Below are 20,463 nucleotides of genomic sequence, written 5' to 3' on the forward strand. Positions count from 1 at the left end.
GTGCACCCACCTTCTACAGTGCAGAGCTCTCTGACAAGCAGGCTACTCACCTTCTCCAGAACAAAGAGAGACAGAGTAGGATCAAGGAAGCCAAAACACGAGCTGAGGGAGTTGATGACGAAGGCTATAAGTGCAATCTTGGGTAACGTGATGAGTTTCCAGAACGAGTGTTCACCTGGATCAGAGTCTAAGGGTAAAAAATCCAAAAAAGAGTAATTAAAATTCTAACCTATTTGGAAAAGTGAAATTGGTAAGGCCATCTTTTATCTGGTAATCAAAATAACTGCACCTCTGAGTTTGCCTAAAATTGCATATTGTCTGCATTTGCGTATAAATTTTTCACACCTAGAAGCCACATTCAGTCTTCTTAAAGACAATTTCTCAAATTGATAAAGAATCCACTGGAATCAGAGTGTGAGGAGAAGAGGGGGTCTTCGGTTATAGGTTATAACTCTGAAGCAAGTTGAGGCCTTCCCCCCAATGAGATAGAGACTATATGAAGTTAGATTTGGTGCATGGGAAGAGCCAGAAGCTTTATCAAGGAAGGGAGAAATCTGAGTTCATCAAAGGGCACAGACAAATTTTTCTTTTTTCCTGATGGCAAAGAAAACACCAGATTGAGAAGGGTGTTACTGAATCATGCATCAAGCACATGGGCATTCAAGGTCAACTGAGCACGGACCTCACTTCTAGCATCCCCCTTGCAGTAACCCAGATTCTTTACTGTTCCCAGCAACAGGAACTGTTGTATCCAAGCCTCCAGTCACATGCTATGATTCCTTTCTTTTTCTCCTGCTAATTTTTCAAATTCTATTCACTCTGTGAGGTCTGGCTCTGGCCCTAATCATTCCACAAATCTTACCTTCCTCTGTTTCCTACTGCACTTCTGCTCTGTACCCTACATTTTAGCAACTAAACCACATTTCATTTTACATTGTTTACTATTGTCTGGTGATTTTCCTGTCTTCCCGTTAATTTACTGAGCCATATCTTTGCTGAGTCAGGTACCATGCAAAATGCTGGGCAGACAAAGACAAAGAAGACAAGCTCAGACCCTGTTCTCACAGAGAAGTTACAGTAAAGAGTGGAGAGAAAAAGGATGGAACTAGGAGGGAATCTTTCAAAGCACAGCAGATAGTTGGCTAAAATAAAACAAAAACAAAAACAAACAACAACAATAACAACAACAAAAACAGAGAAAGCCATATAAAGAAGGCTTTCCTCAAGTAGTAATATCTAAGTTGGTGCCCAAAGCATGAGCTTAAGATGAGCAAGCAAAGAAGGAGGAAAGAATAATTCAGGCATATTATTCCAGGAATGGTACATTCCAAGACTCAGCAGTGAGGAAAACTATTCTGAGTTTGAAGGAAATGAAAGAAGAGAAGCAAAGCTAGAGGATGGAGATTAGAGTAGGGGACACCAGCATGGTGGAGAGAGAGATCAGACTGCAGAAGCATGTTATGCAAGACTTTGTAAAACATGCTAACAGGCCTGAGAAATCACTACGGATTCTAACCGAGGGGTAGGAGTGAGATCTGTGGTTTAAAGAGACCTCTCTGTGGCCTTGTGGAGAATGGAGACAAGAGGACCAGTTAGGAGGCTGTTGGAGTGCCAGGCCAGAGATGATACTGGCCAGGTCTGGGTAAGGCAGATCTTTGAGGGTGAGGATTAGCCCCTGTTATGCTCTCATTTCTCCAAAAACACCCACCATGCTTCATTACTTAATTCTTGGTGAAAAATGATCTAGCATGGAACAAATTCAAAGAAACACAAAGACCGGTTCAAGTATTTTAAGTGCTACATTTAGACTTTGTCAGGATACAAGGGATAAAGGTTAAACCATGATGTCAGTTTCTTAATTATTAGCCAAATATTCAATGCTAAACACAGTCCACGACACTCAACCACAGAAAGTGCATAGACTTAGAAAGGGGACAAGCACTAGCATATGGCTCAGTGCAGTAGGGCCAGCAAGGAGACTCCATTTGGTGAGTATTTTGAACTGTTTATTAAAGATGTTCATTAGTCACCTTTAAGATATAAATTATAAAAGACCAACTTTAATTGGTTATATTTACTTGCATATAAAAGGTATTATGGATTTATGCTATAAGATAAATTATTATGGCAGAAATGGTCCCCTTCTCTAAATCCAAAGTGGGAAAGATGAGAAATCATAATGAGAGTACATAAGAACGTCCATAGCAACAAATACATAATGAGTTTAATTAAACTGTTGCAGAAGCCCAAGTAATGAAAACCTAGGCTGATCATCTGCTTTAAGAGACAGATGAGGAGCTTTTCCAAGCTACTCAATTACTCTCTCTGCTCCCCACAATTCTGACATATTCTTTGAGAGAGACATGCCCCCCTGGTTGACCTGGCCTGCCACAGGAAGCTACTGGTAGAGGCGAGGAAGCAGGGGAGGGAAATAGGGAACCCCTCAGGTGTGAAGGGGCAGGAAGCATGCTGATCACTGCAGCACTACTTACTGAGCATTTATTCCAATGACCGAGAAGCTTCAGAAGGATTTCCCAGAAGAGGTAATACAAGTTAAGTTTTGAAGGATGAGGAGGGATTAGAGTGGATGCGAAAGGGACAAGTTTCAGATCATGTGACTCCTCTACTGGGATCTCACAACAGCTTCCTCACAGCTTTAGAATAGGGCTCACATTTCATAGATTTACAGATTTTTAATAAGAGGATTGGCACGTCCATGACTGTGCTTTAGAAATATTTCTTTAGAGCAGTACAGGAGAGGGGACTTGATGCACAGATACAAAGGATGAGAGAGAGGGAGGGACCAAAGTTGACTCAAGAGCCATGTTGGCTATGAGTCTAGAATGGGGTAAAGGAGTGGGGTAGAACTTGTAGGACACAAAATTCTGCCAATATCATCAAAATAAAAGACAATTTAATTGTCAGGCTTCTCTCCATAAGCTCTCCCAAAACACTAATTTTATTTAACTTTTTTATTTTTTTAATGAACCATTTTAAAAAATATTTACGTATTCATTTTTGAGAGAGAGAAAGAGAGTGCATGTGTGAATCGGGAAGGGGCAGAGAAAGAAAGGGAGAGAGAATCCGAAGCAGGCTCTGCGCTCAGAGTGGAGCCCGATGTAGGGCTCGATCCCACACCCTGGGATCACGACCTGAGCCGACATCAAGAGTTGGGCTCTCAACTAACTGAGCCACCCAGGTGCCTCCCAAAACACTAATTTTAAAAAGTACTCCTTAATGAGAACACCTAAATCTATACTTACAGGCTTTACATTATCAATCTCAGAGATCTTTTTATTAATACCAGTTTTTTCCATTCAATCTAAATAGAAGGTCCTTCCATAGATAACCAGTGTTTGCCAAAAAGTTTGTTCATAAAAATGTAGCTAACTGGGACTTTGTTGAGTTCAATGAAAATGCCGGGAGATTTTAGTTGAGGATTAACAGAAATGAAGAGAAGTGACCATCAAGTAACTAGGCTGGTGGCAACCAGAGGGGGCCGCAAAAGATTGTCGGGGGAGGGAGGAGGCGAGGGAAGCAGGCCAGGACTCCAGGAGAAACAGATATCGGGGCCGGTCCAGTGCCTAATTACACAAGTTCTAAATACCCTGCCCTACCATTAATTAATAAACACAGTCTTTCCCCCATACAGTGTGGTAAAGGGCGAACGTGACTCTTTTCCCTGCTTCATGACAATGTGACCTGGTGTCAGTGTCTTGATTATCGGTCCATTGTTCATCTGTGAACCAAGCAACCAGGACGCTCAACCACAGAAATCACAGTAGAAGAAGTAGTTGTACTTCTCACAAGTAGAAACCACCGTCTTACGTGTTTCAGCACGGTGGTGCCTCTCTAGAAACATTCTCTGGCTCTCTCCTCTCTAGCCTTCAAGTTAGCTCTCTAGCTCTGTTCCCTTCGTCATCGGATAAGTGTAAAATGCCAGCTATGTCACTAGGCAATCTTGCTTACAGTGAGAATAACCCTTGCCTGGTACAGAAGAAACTGTACATGAACCTGCACACCATGATTTGTGCCTCCCTGAGTGTTCTGACTCTTGTACCTGGCGCGTCCCTCGTGGTGATCCTGAGAGCTATGTCCAGGGAGTTGTTACAGGATAGGCTGACTCTTACGGGGTGTGAAGGTTTGAAGCCAGAGTGACCCCCATTACTCCCTGATGTGGCCCTGTGTCCTTGTACTTGGGCTGTGCTGCACAGGCAGCTGGGAGGACCACTGGGGAGAAGGTCAGGCCTTGCCCTCCCATCTGGTGGCCTTCCAGGAAGACAGTGCCATGTGTGGCCCTTGGTAACTCGTCATTCTGAAATATTTAATTAGGTCCAAGAACACCTCTGGTGGACACTTTATATGGTGATGTTTTATGACAAGGAATTAAATATTCGTTAGTTCTAAAGGTCAGAAAAAAACTATAATATATAGAAATTCACATAAACTACCTACAGCAACATTTCTCAAAAGAGAATCAGCTCTTTCAGGGTACTCTAGAAATCTACCATGGAGCATACAAGATGAAAGTGAGTATTGTTAACTTGGTCCCCTATACATGTATAAAAATACTTCAATTTAGGATTCTTAAAGTGAGTAATAAATGCAGTCTTACCATAATTAGGTAAAATGTACATGTTGAGTGGTACCATCAGCAGAACTATGCATCCCAGAAAGATAAAAGGCACCTCATAGCCAAAGGATTGATACAAGAAGCCACCTAAAGGGGGCCCTAACACTAGTCCCAGGCCAGAAAAAATCTCAAGACTTCCCTAAAAATGGGGGAAAAAAAGAGAATTGAGTCAATACAGTTGGTTTGAAGAATTCACAAATAAAGATGTAATGGACGCTAATTGAAAAAAAGGCTATCCACTTCACAATTTACACACCCAAACCCACACAAACCCAAGATGAACCAAAACTTTAAACATGCATATTGAAACCACAGCAGTACTAGAAAAATAAAATATGGGAGGAGGTTTTGTTTTTTTTTTTTTTATGGTGGGGAAGTTTTTCTAATTATGACATAAAACTCAGAAGACACAGAAGAATCATAAATCTGATTACATGAAAATGTGAAAAAACTATGGATGTTAAGCACATAAAAAAGACAAATGAAGAATAGTAAAAAAAAAAAAAAAAAAAAAATACTGACAAAGGACTAATTTCCCCAAATATATCAAAAGAGCTAATACTAGTCAATGGGGGAAAAATGAACAACCCAATAGGAAAATGTGCAAATGCTACAAACAGACTATTGACGCGTGAAAGAAAATGCAAACACGTCTCAGGCATGTAAAAGAAAGCTCACCCTCACTTTAAAAAAACAAGTAAACGGTTAAACCACAAGGTAACAATTTTTACCCATCACCCATCAAACACTCCGCTGGCAGGAAAGTGAGGAAAGAAGCACGTTTGGACACGGCTGGTGAGTGAACACAGGAGGGTAATTTGGCACATCTATCAATATTACAAACGCACATACTCTCTGGCCCAGAATGCCATTCTGGGAATTGAATTTATACGGGGAACCGTAAAGATGTGACATGGTGCATGCACAAGCTTGTGTGTTATAGCACTGTTTGCACCAGGAAAATACGTAGACGATCTCAATATTCATCGACAATTTGAAGGAACTATGGATGTATGTTACCTCCATCTAGTGAAGTACCGTATACTGCTACTAAAGGGAGGTAAAGAGTAAGAAACTCTTCACCCATAGGCATAGAAAGATCTCCAAGATGGTTTCATTGTTAGCATATCAGCCAGGTTCTGAACAGCATAGAGAGTATGCGACCACGAGTGTAAAGAAAACAAAGGGGGAAGGAATCATGCCCTGCGTGTGTGTGTGCGCACTTGTGTGAGCGTGTACATACATGTTCATACACACATGGAATCACTCTAGAAGGAACCGATAATCCCTGTTGCCTTCTGGGAGAACGATGTTGGACTGGATGCCTGGACAACAGGTGGGTCTATGAAGCTTGAGGAAAAGTAACATATAGAATACATTCACTATATCCTCTATTTCCTTTTATAACTTTTGAACTTTGTACCATGTAGAAGGCGTTTATTAAAATTAAAATAAACAAAACGGTGTTATGGAAAATATTTTACCATTAAAAAACTCTTACAGAAATTGCGCCATTTTAAATCAATGTAGTCTTTAGGGGTGTTAAACAGAGACTGTGGTTTGCAACCTCACATCCTCCCTCAGACCTCAGAGAGGACACGAAAGTACTCCATTGGTAACTTTCAATTTCCTAAAGAATACAGGAATTCTCCATGTAATCACCATGAAGCCATCCAGAACAACCACCGTGTTAGGGTGTCAGTTTTTGGCCACAGTTTTTATACAGAAACTCAGTACGGCAACATTAATTTCCCCTGTCGACCAGAAAATCAAATGGACTCCTGTCGTCATCACAGGAGTTTCTTGGGCAGCACCTTCCAGAGTGTTCCACAGAACGGCAGCTCTTTAAGAGTTAAAAAGTGTGGCCATAGTCAAATTGAGTTGGGGAAAATATCTTTACTACAGGATTTCTCGGAGTCTTAATATACTCCCGTGAACTGGACGTTTCTAAGTTGGAAGGGACATATGCTCCAAACATTTTACCCACAAAACCTTATTTTACAGAGCATGTCAATGGGCTCATGTTCTCCAGAACCCTTTCTGAGAAATGTTGTTTCTGGGAAATGTAAGCAGTACACCTATCACAGTGGCCACCGCTGCGTGCCACAGGGCTGTACAACCCAAAATAAACCTAAGCAGGTAGCTAGCCGGCCGTAGATATAGATATTTAATTAAAATGGGAGTAAATAACGATCTCCACAGCAAATACTGTACTTAATGGCCAAAGCTATAGTATTAATATGGGCAAAGGAGGAAATTCTTGGTACTAAGCTGATGAGGCCCTGAAGTCTCAAGGACAATTATTTGTTGGGAGGGCTGCATTTGGTCTACTATGCAAACCACACGTCCTTCAGAAATGCATGGGTCCAGAGGAGACAGGCAGGAGAGAGCCTGCTTGGGGTGAAGGAGGCAGTAGCCAAGAGCTGGGACAGAAATCTGGTACGTCACCAATGCCAGGCGTCCAGGCACCTAGCCAACATATTATGTTAATACAATGCTACCAAGTTCTGGGTTGGGGGGAAAATAAGAAAGCACTCGGCAAACGGCACAGAGGCAGGGAAAGGCTTTAAGATCTCTAAGATTCCTTCCATGAATCTGGGAAGAGTAGAGGAAGGACATTAGTATATACTCAAGTGGCCACTAGGGATGACTTTTCTAAAGCAAAGGAATGCCTCCGGCAGCTCAGCCACAATCTGGGCTACGGAGAGACAACAAAATACTACTGGGCAGGTGTTGTTCTTTTAAGTGGTAGACTCTAAACCTAGGAAGAGACCTAAATAAGACTAATGGTATGTTCAGTGACAGCCCGCTGCTAGAAGCAGTAATTGGGGTAAAAGGTAACCAAAACACAGAAAATAGAAAAGAAAAAAAAAAAAAAAGGCAGGTCTAGAAGAATGGATTTCAGCTTTAACTTGGAAGGGCAAACAAATACTTTAGCCTACGCTAAAAGGAAAACAGGAAAAACGCGCAAAATACATACCAACACCGTGGCCACACTGTTTGGAAAAGCCTTTGCAAGAATAGAAAAAGACGCAGTTATTGCTGCCGCAAAGCTGACTGCGTCTGCTATTCTCACTAGAAAACACATAGCGGTAAATACTGGTCCTTCTGGAACTTGGTCCAACACACTAAAAAAGAACAAGACAATTCTCAAATGCCAAGTTGGTTTGTCGTTGTTGTTGCTATTTTTTCCTTTTTACCGCTACTCACTGAAAAGAGTAGTATCTCACACAGTTATTATAATAAATCTCTTCAGAATATGAATGTTTTCAATTGCTTTATTATACAAAGGGAAGTCTCTTTTTGGGGGGGAGATGGGTAACCATTTGATTCATAATGACAGTTTAGTCGCCCTTTTCTGATGCAATTGGCCGTTTAAATGATAACACTAAATTAGTTTCTCTGAGATATGTAGAATCACTCTGACCAGAACATATACAAAAGAAAGACTTCTTAGTTTCAGGTATCCCTCAGTGGTAGGATTCAAACCTTGGTGGGGAAAAAGGGGGGTGGGGCAGAAAATAGAAGACCATGCCCCTTCCCCTGCCAAAAAATAGAAAAAGGAAAAGGAAAAAAAAAAAAAAAAACCACTTAGTTTGACACGAAGGCTTCCTAGCTTACTTCATCATAATCTTACAGCACTCTTCCTTCTCCTATGTTCCCCAAGAAGCTGTGTAGGCTCATCTATATTATTTGCCACTAGGCTGCTGATTTAAGGATTCTTAAGCTTAAGAATTTCCACAGCTATTTTGCCTCTATTTTCCCTTTTCCTGGAAATAGCAACGGAGGGAACCATTCTGAAGTGAGCATATGACTCAAGCCTGGCCAATCAGAGTACCCCCTCCCCTGCATTAACCTTGATGCAGGGATAGGTCACCAACAAAGATCAAGCCAGGGGCTCCATCCTGTGAATCTCCTGGAATTCCAGGAAAAGTGGCATTCTCTTCCTCTGGGAGCTGCTGGAGAATTCTTGCCACCACAAGCAGACAGCTTGTCCATGAACAAAGCACAAGAAGAGGAAAGCAAAACTGGGAGCTTGAGATAGATTTCCGATGGCAGTATTTTAATATTTGTGTCCTGATGTTCTCTAGCTGATTCTTTATTGCACTTTCTCTGCTCGAGGCAAAATGTATCTGTGACTCCGAAAAGTGGGTTAAGTTTCTGTCACTCCCACTCATAGCAGTCCTAATGAACAGATTCAGAAGCCACTTAATGCTCAGCCCTTAGAAGACTCTGTCCTTCATTAGTCCCATCCTCTAAATCACCCAATAGCTACACGCTGAGCCCTCAACAGTTAATCAATGGGACGGACTGATTTAAAGAATTCATTAACATTTTAAGCTGAAGATAAATTATGAAATCTGTTCAAGCTCCCAAACAGATCAGAGCATGACTTACCCAAAGAGAACTGTAACTCCTCCTGAGACAAACATTCCTGCCACAAACATAAATTTTGCTCCAATATGTACAAGCTATAATAAATGTCAGAGAAGAGTCGGTAAATCGACGACTGTTACAAGTCTACATCCAGATAAACACAAACCCACTGTATCAGGAAATATACAAGATTTGGGAAACATATGTTTGGGAAATATAGTTAATGTAATATTATAATAATTCTTTTTCTTTTTTAATTTTTTTTCACATTTATTTTATTTTTGAGACAGAGAGAGACAGAGCATGAATGGGGGAGGGTCAGAGAGAGGGAGACACAGAATCTGAAACAGGCATCAGGCTCTCGGCTGTCAGCACAGAGCCCGACGCGGGGCTTGAACTCACGGACCGCGAGATCATGACCTGAGCCGAAGTCGGACGCTTAACCGACTGAGCCACCCAGGCGCCCCTATTATAATAATTCTTTAGTGGAATGGCAACACACATTGCTTAAAAACATGGAAGAAGCAAAAAAATCAATCAACCCATTACGATAAGCAAAATAAGTCAGTCAGAGAAAGATAAATACCATATGATTTCACCCATCCGTGGAATTTAAGAAACAAAACAAATGAGCAAAGAGAAAAAAAAGAAAAGAAAGAAGCAAACCACACAACAGACTCTTACTATAGAGAACAAATTGATGGTTACCAGAACGAGGTGGGGGCGGGGGGGGGGGGGGGAATGTGTGAAATAGGTGAAGGGGACTAAGGAGGGCACTTGTTGTGATGAGCCCAAGGGGTTATATAGAAGTGTTGAATCACCCCACTGCACACCTGAAACTAATATTACACTGATGTCAACTGAAATTCAAATAAAAACAAAAAAAAAATCAATCAACCCTATGAACGGAGTTATCAACAGGAGCGTATTTCATAAAATATAATGGTGGTTATTTCTGAATCAATGGAAATTCGAGGCCTATAGATTAGAATAGGTCATTACACAACTTTCAAAACTTAAAATGTTCCCATGAACTTTAATACTCACGTATTTTCCAAATACCAAAGATGCCAGCAAGTCAAATAAAGCATAACATCCAAAGATCATACCGGTAACTGTATTGCTGGCTCCTTTCTTTTCAGCCTTTAAAGAAATGAAAAAGGAAACAAAGTTTGACAGACGAATTAGCATCAGTGAGGAAAAATGGAGCTATCAGATCAGAGCATTGTTTTCTTATAACCTTTACCTGTGTAGCAATTTTCAAAGATTATTATTTTAAAATAAGCTGGATGGGGAAGGAAGGGAAACTATGGTAAAACCTAGTCTCTGACATGGAAACTATTCACTCAACACACCCCTAAAGAACTGTTAGCTTTACAATCTTGAGAAAGGAAAACAAAGCTGGCAGCAACGTACTTTGTGATTTCAAAAATAAATTGCAAAGCTGAAGTAATTAAAACAGCATAAATACAAACATATGAAACAGATTAGAGACCTTAGAAATAAACCCACACATATATGATCATTGATCTTCCACAAGGGTGTCAAGGACACACAACGAAGAAAGGATAGTCTCTTTGACAAATGGCGCTGGGGAAACGAGACATGCACCAACAAAAGAATGAAGCCAGACCCCCATCTTACACCACTCACAAAATCAACTCAAAAAGACTTAAATGTAAGACCTGAAACTGTCAAACTCCCCAGAGAAAATATGGGGGGGGGAGGTGCTTCTTGACATTGGTCTTGGCGATGGTTTCTTGGATTGGACACCAAAGCTCGGGCAATAAAACCAAAAGTAGACAGATGGGATGAGAAGTCAGCTATCCATAAGCCAAGGAGAGAAGCGGGAACAGACTCTTCCCTCACAGTCCTCAGGAGGAACTAACCCCGTGAACACCTTCATCCCAGACTGGTGGCTCCAGAAGCCACCCAGTTTGTGGTACTTTGTTATGGCAGCACCAGCAAACTAAAACAGGTACCTCAGAGGGAAGGTATCATCGAAGGAGTCAATAAAGATGTAGAAAGAGCACTCATGGGTCAAGCCACATTATCCACGTTCTTTGCTTAATAGATATGATAAGTATTCTAGAGTTTGACATTACTTATATAATGGCCTCACAACTAACATTTACTGGCCCCCACTATGAGCCAGAATCTCTATTATTAAGCACTGTTTTACATGGTTTCTACCAACAATGAAATAAAGGATATATTTTTAGTGGGCCCCATTTTATAGATGAGGGTACAGACTTGCAAAGTTTATAGGGTCACAGAAGCCATGACAGTTTCCATCTTGAGCAGGTTCCCATGTTCACCATAGAGACGGGATGGTGACTTCAGATATCCTAGAATCACATTCCATGGCAGCAGCTAAATATGACTTTTGGAATGTGGATCCTGCTTCACATCAGTAAGCAAGAAGAGCTATTAAAAGCAATTTCTGGTTCACATGTTATCCTGTGACAACAAAAGAGGATGCCAGAAAAAGGAGGACTAGAAATAGGAATCTTACTCTAGAATTTAAGAAGGGCCCTGTTTTTCCTTTGCCTAATTAGCTCTGGCTAGAAGGAAGGAAAACAGAGCATGCAGGAGGAAGGGTAAGTTTTTCCAGTGCATTTGTCAACCACAGGGTTCTAATAAGAAACAAAAAGGAAGAGCCCACTCTTTGTATCTAGACCTTTTAAAATTAGAGCGCTCTCTCTCTGCCTCTGTTTTCTTTCCTTCAGCCTTCCCTCTTGTAAGCAAAAAAAAACTAAATCAGAAACTTAAAAGTATAGCATAGGGAATATAGTCAATAATACTGTAATAACTTTGAGGATACCTGGGTGGCTTAGTTAAGCATCCGACTTTGGCTCAGGTTGTGATCTCGCTGTTCCGGAGTTCCAGCCCTGCATCGGGTACCCCACTGAAAGTGTGGAGCCTGCCTGTCATTCTCTCTCTCTCCCTCCCTTTCTCTCTCTCTGCACCCCCCCCCCCCCCCGGCCGCTCGCTCATTCTCTCTCTCTCTCAAAATAAATAACTAAACTTAAAAGATACTGTAATAACTTTGTATGTTGACAGATGGTAACTACACTTACCGTGGTGAGCACTGCATAATACACAGAATTGTGTATTTGCTATGTTGTAGACGTGAAACTAACATGGTACGTCAACATTTTGTCAATTTTTTTTAAAAGGGATTGGAAACATTATTAACAAAATCGAAAGACACACATCTGTAGTCTGGTGTTCCTTTGTGTGCATTCCACTAAGCAGAAGCTAACATTAGTTGCTCTAGTGCCCTGAAGTTTGAGCCAGCTGCCCAGTTTTCAGCCAGGAAATGCCCTGCTAACTGGGCATCATTCTACTTCCTCCAGCTCCTCTCTGCCGTAACTCTGCAGGCTCCACCCATCATTATATTTTCCAAATCCCAAAACTGATCAGTCTCGTCTGTCTTGTTCTGATAACTTCTCACCGACTAATGTCTCCAGCATACGTGTAAGGACCCCTGCATTCTAGCTCTGTCTCCTCCCCAGACCTGCTGCCTCTTGGACCTCACTCCACCTCAGGCTCAAGCCACATCAAGTTGTCTGCTTTCCCGGAGATCGTGCTATTCCCTGTGCTAATCCCATGACTATCTCAAGTGATTTCTTTCCTAGAACACCCCTGCCTCTGTGGTTCACCTTGGGAGCTACCTTGCTGAAGACCAATATTTTTTCATATTGTCTCACTCCCAACTGGCAGACAAGAGAGGGATATTTTCCCGATCTTTTTTCTGTCCTAATGCATCCAGTGCCTGCACACTCTAGAGTGGGAGACGGTTACCCCTCCCACTCCCACTCAGTAAATAGAACCGAATTGAGCCAGTCGCTGAACTTCTGAGTCTTGTCTTCATTGACAACATGATGGATGGCGTTCTCACTACGCTGCCTTAGGGAGTAGCTGCAAAGACCAAATGGGATAAATGTGTGGGAAATCACACTGAAGACTAAAAAGCACTGTATGGGTACAGAGTCACATTGTTCCTTTGGCAGAGAAACCATAGCCATTCTCCTTGGTAACACGAAGAATGGCGGATGGGGCACCTGGATGGTTCAGTCGGTTAAGTGTCTGACTCTTGATTTTGGCTCAGGTCATGATCTCACAATTGGGGGATCAAGCCACTTGTTGAGCTCTGTGCTGAGCATGGAGCCTGCTCGGGATTCTCTCTCCCTTTCTCTCTGCCTCTCCCCTGCTCGCTCTCTCTAAATAAATAAACAAACAAACATTCTAAACAATAGAAAAGAACACATGGGTATATCATCTCCATGCAACCAAGCCAGTTGCAAGCCATAGTTTCATGCTCTGTCCCACTTACCTCCAGATTCCAGGTGGATTCTCTAGGGGTTAATTCCCTGTGAGTCTGTGCCATGAACTATAAACCCTAACACCACATAAAAGGCAATGATTACAAAGAGCTAATCAGTATTAACCAGAATTCTTCCTTGGGACAAACCATTGCCATTAGATACCATCAGAAATTCAAGTCAGAAAAAGGGAATTTAGTGGATCATGTCTTCCTAATTCCAAAAATATTAATAAGCGAAAAACTCCAGGAGACAGACTTCCTGTCTCAGCACAGACCTTTTGCAGTAACACTCAAATCTCAGTTACTCAAAGCACCCCCTTTGTTTCAGTTGCAGAAACCAAACAAAGATTTATAAAACTACATGGTAAGCAAAGCAATCCTCAGAAGGTCAGTTATATTTAGGTGAGTTATTTCCCTAGAGGATATTCTTTCTGACTGGATTGTTTTTATATCTGGTGTCAAATATTCTGTCAGAAGTCTTTCTGTTTACTGAAGTTCTATGCATCATCTTTACTAAATGCAGAGTTTCACATTTCACATATTGTAAAATGAAATAATGCAAAGGGCTTTTTTTAAAAAAAATTAGAGTTCATAACAATATTAAAATGTCTCACCTCCTTGGGGAAAAAGGGTCCAAGGATAGAATAGCACATCATAGAACCCAAGTTAATGGAAGCTGCCGATATCAGCACAAAAAGCTGTTCTCTTGAAAGCTGTCTGGATGTCTCTCTTGTACCTCCTGGAGGGCCATCACCTTAAATGCAAACATGCTACAGTCACAGGCATGTTGGGACTGCTGATTGAGGTTGACACATGTCACTTCTGTGCCATGTGAAGATAACACATGCTGAGCTAAGGGCTATTTTGAATATACCACATTTGATAAAACGTCACACAAAATCTGGTACAACACTGTCATTTTGAAAACACCTCATTTTCAGGGCAGAATTTATCAAACCATCTGAAATCTGTTTTGCCTTCACTATTTCTTCCACCTTTGGTAAATTCCTTCAAGAAGGATGAGGCAACAAGGTGATATCCAAAGGGTGCTACTCTCTAAAATATAAGGTAACTATAATGAAGTTACCAGCCTCATACGTTCCATGGACTTAACAGTGTTCTAAACATGTCACCTTAGCTGTTGGTTAAGCATTCTGGAGTAGTGTAGAAGTCAAGTGAAGTGTAAGGGGGAGAAAACAAGCTAAAATATTCAATTGGCAAATGACATCTTACAATGGTAATGCTCCTGGAGAGACAAGTCCCATAAATCGGTAAATCAATACACATTTTACACTAATAACTGGCCTTTTGCACCGATCATTTTCATACTTATTCCCAAGGCTAAATCTTCATCTAACTTAAAGACAACAGGTCAATTACTCAGTTTCAAATATTCAGCGAATCTATCAGTCATTTTTAAGTTCAATGGTTTGGAAAAAAAAAGAAATTTAAGGAAGAAGACTATACTTGGTTTGCTCTACTTTTCAGAGGTTGTCATTGCGGTCCAGGAAAAAAAAAAAAAAGAAAGAAAGAAAGAAAGGAAATCTGTGCAAGATGAGGAAGTCTCAAGAATCTTTGTAAAACTTCTGGAGTAGATGAGGAAGGGAAGTGAAAGTTAAAAGGGGAGGAACAACAATGGAATGTTTTACCTTTGTCTAATGGCATACTAATTTGAATGCATTTCCAATCACATGGTAATTTATAAAAGCAGCGCTACAGAGCAGTCTTGAGAGAACTCTCTCTCCCGGGCCCTGCACTTTAACCCCTTGCAGAGAGAGAAGCTCTAACCCGAACACCACCCTCAGGCCCCAGGCTTTTCGAATCTCTCCGAAACAAACCAAGCTAAAGCTAATTCAATCGTGGGTAAAGGGGACAGGACCCACGCCACCGAGAGGTGTCCGTCCGTGCCGCTATCGGTCACCTCCGGGGAGGCGTGGGCCCTCGCAGTCCCCCGACGCGTCCATGCGCGGTGCGCGATGCGCGGTGCACGGTGCGCGGACTCCGGCGCCGGGGCTCCTGGGACCAAGCCCGCTCCTCGGACTCGACCTCGCACGGGCAGACGAGCCGGCGGCGCCTGTTCAGCCCGACCCAGGCATCGTCGCTTCGCAATGGGCAGCTCTGGGCCCGGAGCTGCTGGCAGCCGGGGCAGACAGCTAGGGGCTCCGGGAGGCGGGGCGGGGGCGGGGCGGGGGCGGGGCGGGGTGGAGCACCGCCTTTTTTTTTTTTTTTTTTTTTCCCCTAAAAACTCAGGCTACTTTAGTAATTCACGACCTTGGATATGTTTGGGATGGGGTGGGAAAGGGCTAATCTACATTCCAGGTAGCTGAACCCCCAAGTTTAAAATGAGTAAAGTGTATTTCTACTAGCAGTAAGAAAGGAAGCGTATATAGGCACAGAAGAGTTACCGTGCCTGAACTGAAAGGTGCTAATGTGAATTAAGAAAATTAGTCCTCATGGGGCGCCTGAGTGGCTCAGTGGGTTAAGCTTCCGACATGGGCTCAGGTCAGTCCGACGTGGGCTCAGGCCATGATCTCACAAGTTTGTGAGCTCGAGCCCCGCGTGGGGCTCTGTGCTGACAGCTCAAGAGCTTGGATCCTGCTTCAGATTCTGTGTCTCCTTCTCTCTCTGCCCCTCCCCCTGCTTGCGTTCTGTCTCTCTCTCTCTCTCTCTCTCTCAGAAATAGATAACCATTAAGAGAAAAAAAGAAAATTAGTCCTCATCAACCCCAAACACACGGTATTTATAAAAGCAGTGCTACAGAGGAGAAAAGTCTTGAGAGAACTCTCCCAGGCCCTGAACTTGAACCCCTTGCAGAGGGAGAAGAAGCTCTAACCCGAAGCCCACCCTCAGGCCCCAGCCGTTTTGAATCTCTCTGAAACAAACCAAGCTAAAGCCAATTCAATCGTGGGTAAAGGGGACAGGACGCACGCCACCGAGAGGTGTCCGTCCGCACTGCTCTTGGTCACTTCCGGGTGAGTAAACGACGTAGTGGTTGTAATCCCTTAAATCATACGCGAGTAAACTTGAAATGAATTGACTGGATTAACTGATGTGAAGCACCCAGAGTAGAAAAATATTTGCAAGAATTATGGTGAATGTCGAGGAAGCATAGCTGGGAGTACACCTGTCGAGGCAGATGGCCTGAGTTCCAAGGCAAGGCACTTACTTTCTGTTGGTGACTTTGGAGGACAAGGTCAATTTCTCCACGTGCACAATTGGGGCACTGATGCCTGGCTTGTGGGTGGCTGTGAGCACTGGTGATAAGGTCTGTAAAGTGCTTGGAGCTGGACCACAAAAGCCGCCACCTTACTGTCACCATCACAACACTCCCTGCTCGCACCACACCCCACCTACACACACACTGAGGCTTCACTTATCTTCACCTTATTTACTACTTGGGAAGAGCTAACTATCTGGGAAATTCTTGATTTGGGGCCAAGATAAAATTTAAAAGACTATCCAATGACCACCTTGTTCCAGGCATGGTGAATTTAAAGATGAGTAAGCCCCAACCAGCCTCAAGTAGCATACTTCCATCTAGCAGGTAAAACAGACGTCTATTAATAATTTCTTATGATACAGTGAACTCTGTAGAAGCATATTGGCAGAACTATTTACTTTGGCTCAACCAGTCCAGGGTGGCTTCCTGAGGAAGAGAGGTTACCTTGGGTCTTGAAGTTTATGCAAAAATTCCTGGGTAGGTAAGGAGAGCCTCAGAGCCATACTAAACAGAAGGATTAGCATTAGCAAGGTTCCTTCCAGTGGCTTTCTAGAATCTTTATGATCTAACCCCTGCTGGCTTCTCCAATCTATGTTCCCTCTTCAATCTAACACCAAACTGTAAAGGAGATTTTTTTTTTTTTGCATTATTTTTTTGATGATTACATTTCCTTTTTTGTTCTCTTTCCAGACTGGCCCTCTTATTTATTAATTCTCTTCTACTTTTGATCTCTTACTGTTCTTGGTCCACCTGATAGGAGTTTCCTCCTACTTTATCTTCCAATCTTTCAGCTGGATTTTTCATTTCTGTTGCCATTTATTTCTATCTCCATTCCTTTTCCTCTCCCCTCCATCAGCAATCATTTTTGCATCCTTTAAGATTTTATCTTTAAGTAATTTCTACACCCTACATGGAGATTGAATTTACAACCTGAGATTGAGAGTCCCATGCTCTACCGACTGAGCCAGCCAGGTACCCCATTCTTATATGTTTAATACAGCTCTTTTTTTGTTGGTATATATTTTCACAAAATGTGTATTCTTTTTTTTTAATTTTTTAAAAATGTTTATTTATTTTTGAGAGAGAGCGGGAGCAGGGGAGGGGCAGAGAGCGAGGGAGACACAGAATTTGAGCTGTCAGCACAGAGCCCGACACGGGGCTCGAACCCATAAACCGTGAGATCATGACCTGAACCAAAGTCTGACACCCAACCGACTGAGCCACCCAGGCACCCCCCCATAAAATGTGTATTCTTATTTTGCATCCATCTACCTTTCATTTATATAAAGTGTATTGTCGCATATATTCATATTCCTAACTTTCTCTCCACTTCTAATCTCTACTTCCTACCTTCCCTCCACACGGTCAGTATTACAGGTTAACATATTATCATATTAGTGTTCCGTGGCTGCTGTCACAAATTACTACAAACTTGGTGGCTTAAAACAACAACACAGTCCTGTAGGCCAGAAGTTCAACACTAATTTCGCTGAGCCAAAGTCCAAAATGCTCTCATCTCAATACCTTTAACTGAATCACATCTGCATGGACTTTTTTTTTTTTTTTTTTTTTTTTTTTTTTTTTTTTTTTTTTTTTTTTTTTTTTTTTTACAAATGAGGTAACATTTACAAGTTCCAGAGATTAAGATGTGGACACATCTTTGGGAGCCATTTATTAGTCTACCACAAGTATCCACTCACTTTTTTTTTATACTCGTCATAAACATATGGACACATATGGAACTTTTTTTTTTTTTTTTTTACAAACTAAAATGGAGTATTTTATTCCATTGGAATGCTATTCCCCCAGATAAATTCATTCTTGGAGGATCTTTTTATTGGATATAGAAGTATGAGGAGAAAGTTGTTATCTTTTAGCCTCTTCAGGACATGTTTCTACTGCTTTCGGTCCCCATAATTTCTCAAGAGAAATCGGTATAATTTTGCATGTTACGTACCTTTTTCTTTTCCTGGCTGCTTTTTGGAATTTTCTCTTTGCGTTTCAGTAGTTCCCCTATATATGTCTAGATATGTGTCTATTTGTATTTATACTTCTTGGGGTTCACTGAGCTTCTTGAATCTGTAAATGTGTGTGTTTCATAAAATTTGGGAAGGTTTGGGTCATTATTTTTTTAAATGTTTTTGTCTGTCTCATTCTTTTGCTTCCTGGAACTCCAATTGCAAATGTGTTAGAAATATGCATTTAGTTATATATATGTTAGCCTTTCAGATTTTGTCCCACAGATCATTACAGCTGTATTTAGTTTTTCTCTCTGTTCTTCAAGTTGGATGATTTCAGACTGATCTAGCTGAAAATTCATTGAGTCCTGCTTTTGTCATCTTCAGTCGACTGCTAGCCCTTCCGGTAAATGTCTCACATGTTATTTTTCAATTCTCAAATTTCTATTTGATCCTCTTTTGTAGTTTATACTTTTCCTATTTGCTCATTCACTGTGAAAATTATTATTTTTTTATATTCTGGAGCACCTTTTTAATAGATGCTGTAAAATGCTTGTCTGATATTTTAACATTTTGGTTATTTTGTTTGGTTGGTTGTTTTTGCTCCGTGCCAGCACAGAGCCCAACGTGGGATGTGAACTCACAACCCTGAGATCAAGACCTGAGCTGATATCAACAGTCAGACACATAACCGACCGAGCCACCCAGGTGCCCTGGCATTTTGATTATTTTGGATTCAGTCTCCATATTGCCTTTTTTCTTATGTAGGAGTCATATTTTCCTGTTTCTTAGTATATGTAATAACTTTGTATCATAGCAAGGACATCATGAGTAATATGTCACAGGGACTCTGGATTCTGTTGTATTCTTTCCAATAATATTGATTTTTTAAAAAATTTCACTAAGAGTTCACCTGCCTTGACTCAAACCTTGTATCTGTTTCCCTAGTGGGAAGCAGCTGAAATTGCCATGCATTTTGTTTGTCCCTGGCTGCGATTCTAGGAGTCTGCCCCATGCATGTGTAGTTCAAAAGCCAGCCAGAGATTTAGGCAGAATATTGGCCTCCACCTTTCTGAGTCTCTCTGGGATTTTCCCCTCCTCTCCATTTCCAGTAGCTGTGGTTGTTCTAAACTCTGCCCTCTGGGTTTTCAGGAAGTAAAACTGACAAATCTGGGCTATTAGTTGCCCCTAGGGCACTGACTGGGTCTGCCCTTATACTAGAAGCCATAAAAAAGGGAATTTAGCCACTGCTATTCTTTTTTTTCAAGTGTTGATCACCACGATCCTCACCCCCCCCCCACCCCCACCCCCAGTTCTGTCTACCTTTGGTTACTGTTCAGTGTCTTTAGGTAGCTGTTTAAAAAAATTTTAGGCTTACATTTGTTATCTGCAAGATGGTTAGTCTTGCAGAAACTCCTAGTAGTTATGCTGTATTTTATTAAGCTAATAACCTGTGATGTATTGGGTGAAAAATCTCCCATACAGTCAGTTCATTTGAAAAGCACTGCCTTTGAGACTTTTCATGAGTTCTTAGAACCAAGATCCCTAGAACCACCCTGTGTCTGGCATTCCTCAAATCTGATTGCTCAGCAAACCCTTTAATTCTCTGAGCCATCCAATAGCTTACCAGTAAATTCATTTTTTTTTTTTTAAATGTTGGCCATAGGTCATTCGGTTGTACCCAAATTACCATAATTGGTACAGTATTATCCAAATTTTCTACAATGAACACGCTTTGTTGTCCTAATACAGAAAAAACAACAACAACAACAACCAATAACCGTCATTTACAAATAAAGACATCATCTATAACTTGGATACAGAGGAGGGAAGCTGGCATCAGCTATAGCTCAGTGTCATGTCATGAAGTCATATGATTTCAGAAAATGAATACAGCAGACCACATAAACGTTCGACATTTGTTCGAAGTTAAATTATTGTTTCA

At 41.5% G+C, this 20,463-nt stretch overlaps 1 protein-coding gene across 1 annotated transcript in view; it reads right to left on the reverse strand.

Annotated features, from left to right (window-relative positions):
- Window positions 1-15,442, reverse strand: part of SLC18B1 (solute carrier family 18 member B1) — a 29,117-nt gene extending 13,675 nt beyond the window's left edge. Inside the window, exons 1-7 of the mRNA XM_042939860.1 lie at window positions 15,262-15,442; window positions 13,955-14,094; window positions 10,058-10,153; window positions 9,032-9,105; window positions 7,614-7,761; window positions 4,616-4,772; window positions 51-187 (exon numbers count right to left, since the gene is read on the reverse strand). Coding sequence (XP_042795794.1) covers window positions 51-187; window positions 4,616-4,772; window positions 7,614-7,761; window positions 9,032-9,105; window positions 10,058-10,153; window positions 13,955-14,094; window positions 15,262-15,304 — 795 coding nt within the window. The 5' untranslated portion in view covers window positions 15,305-15,442. The remainder of the gene's footprint in view (window positions 1-50; window positions 188-4,615; window positions 4,773-7,613; window positions 7,762-9,031; window positions 9,106-10,057; window positions 10,154-13,954; window positions 14,095-15,261) is intronic.
- Window positions 15,443-20,463: the final 5,021 nt, after the last annotated feature.

Source organism: Panthera leo, chromosome B2 (assembly GCF_018350215.1).
Source record: "Panthera leo isolate Ple1 chromosome B2, P.leo_Ple1_pat1.1, whole genome shotgun sequence".
In the NCBI taxonomy this organism is placed as follows: Eukaryota; Metazoa; Chordata; class Mammalia; order Carnivora; family Felidae; genus Panthera; species Panthera leo.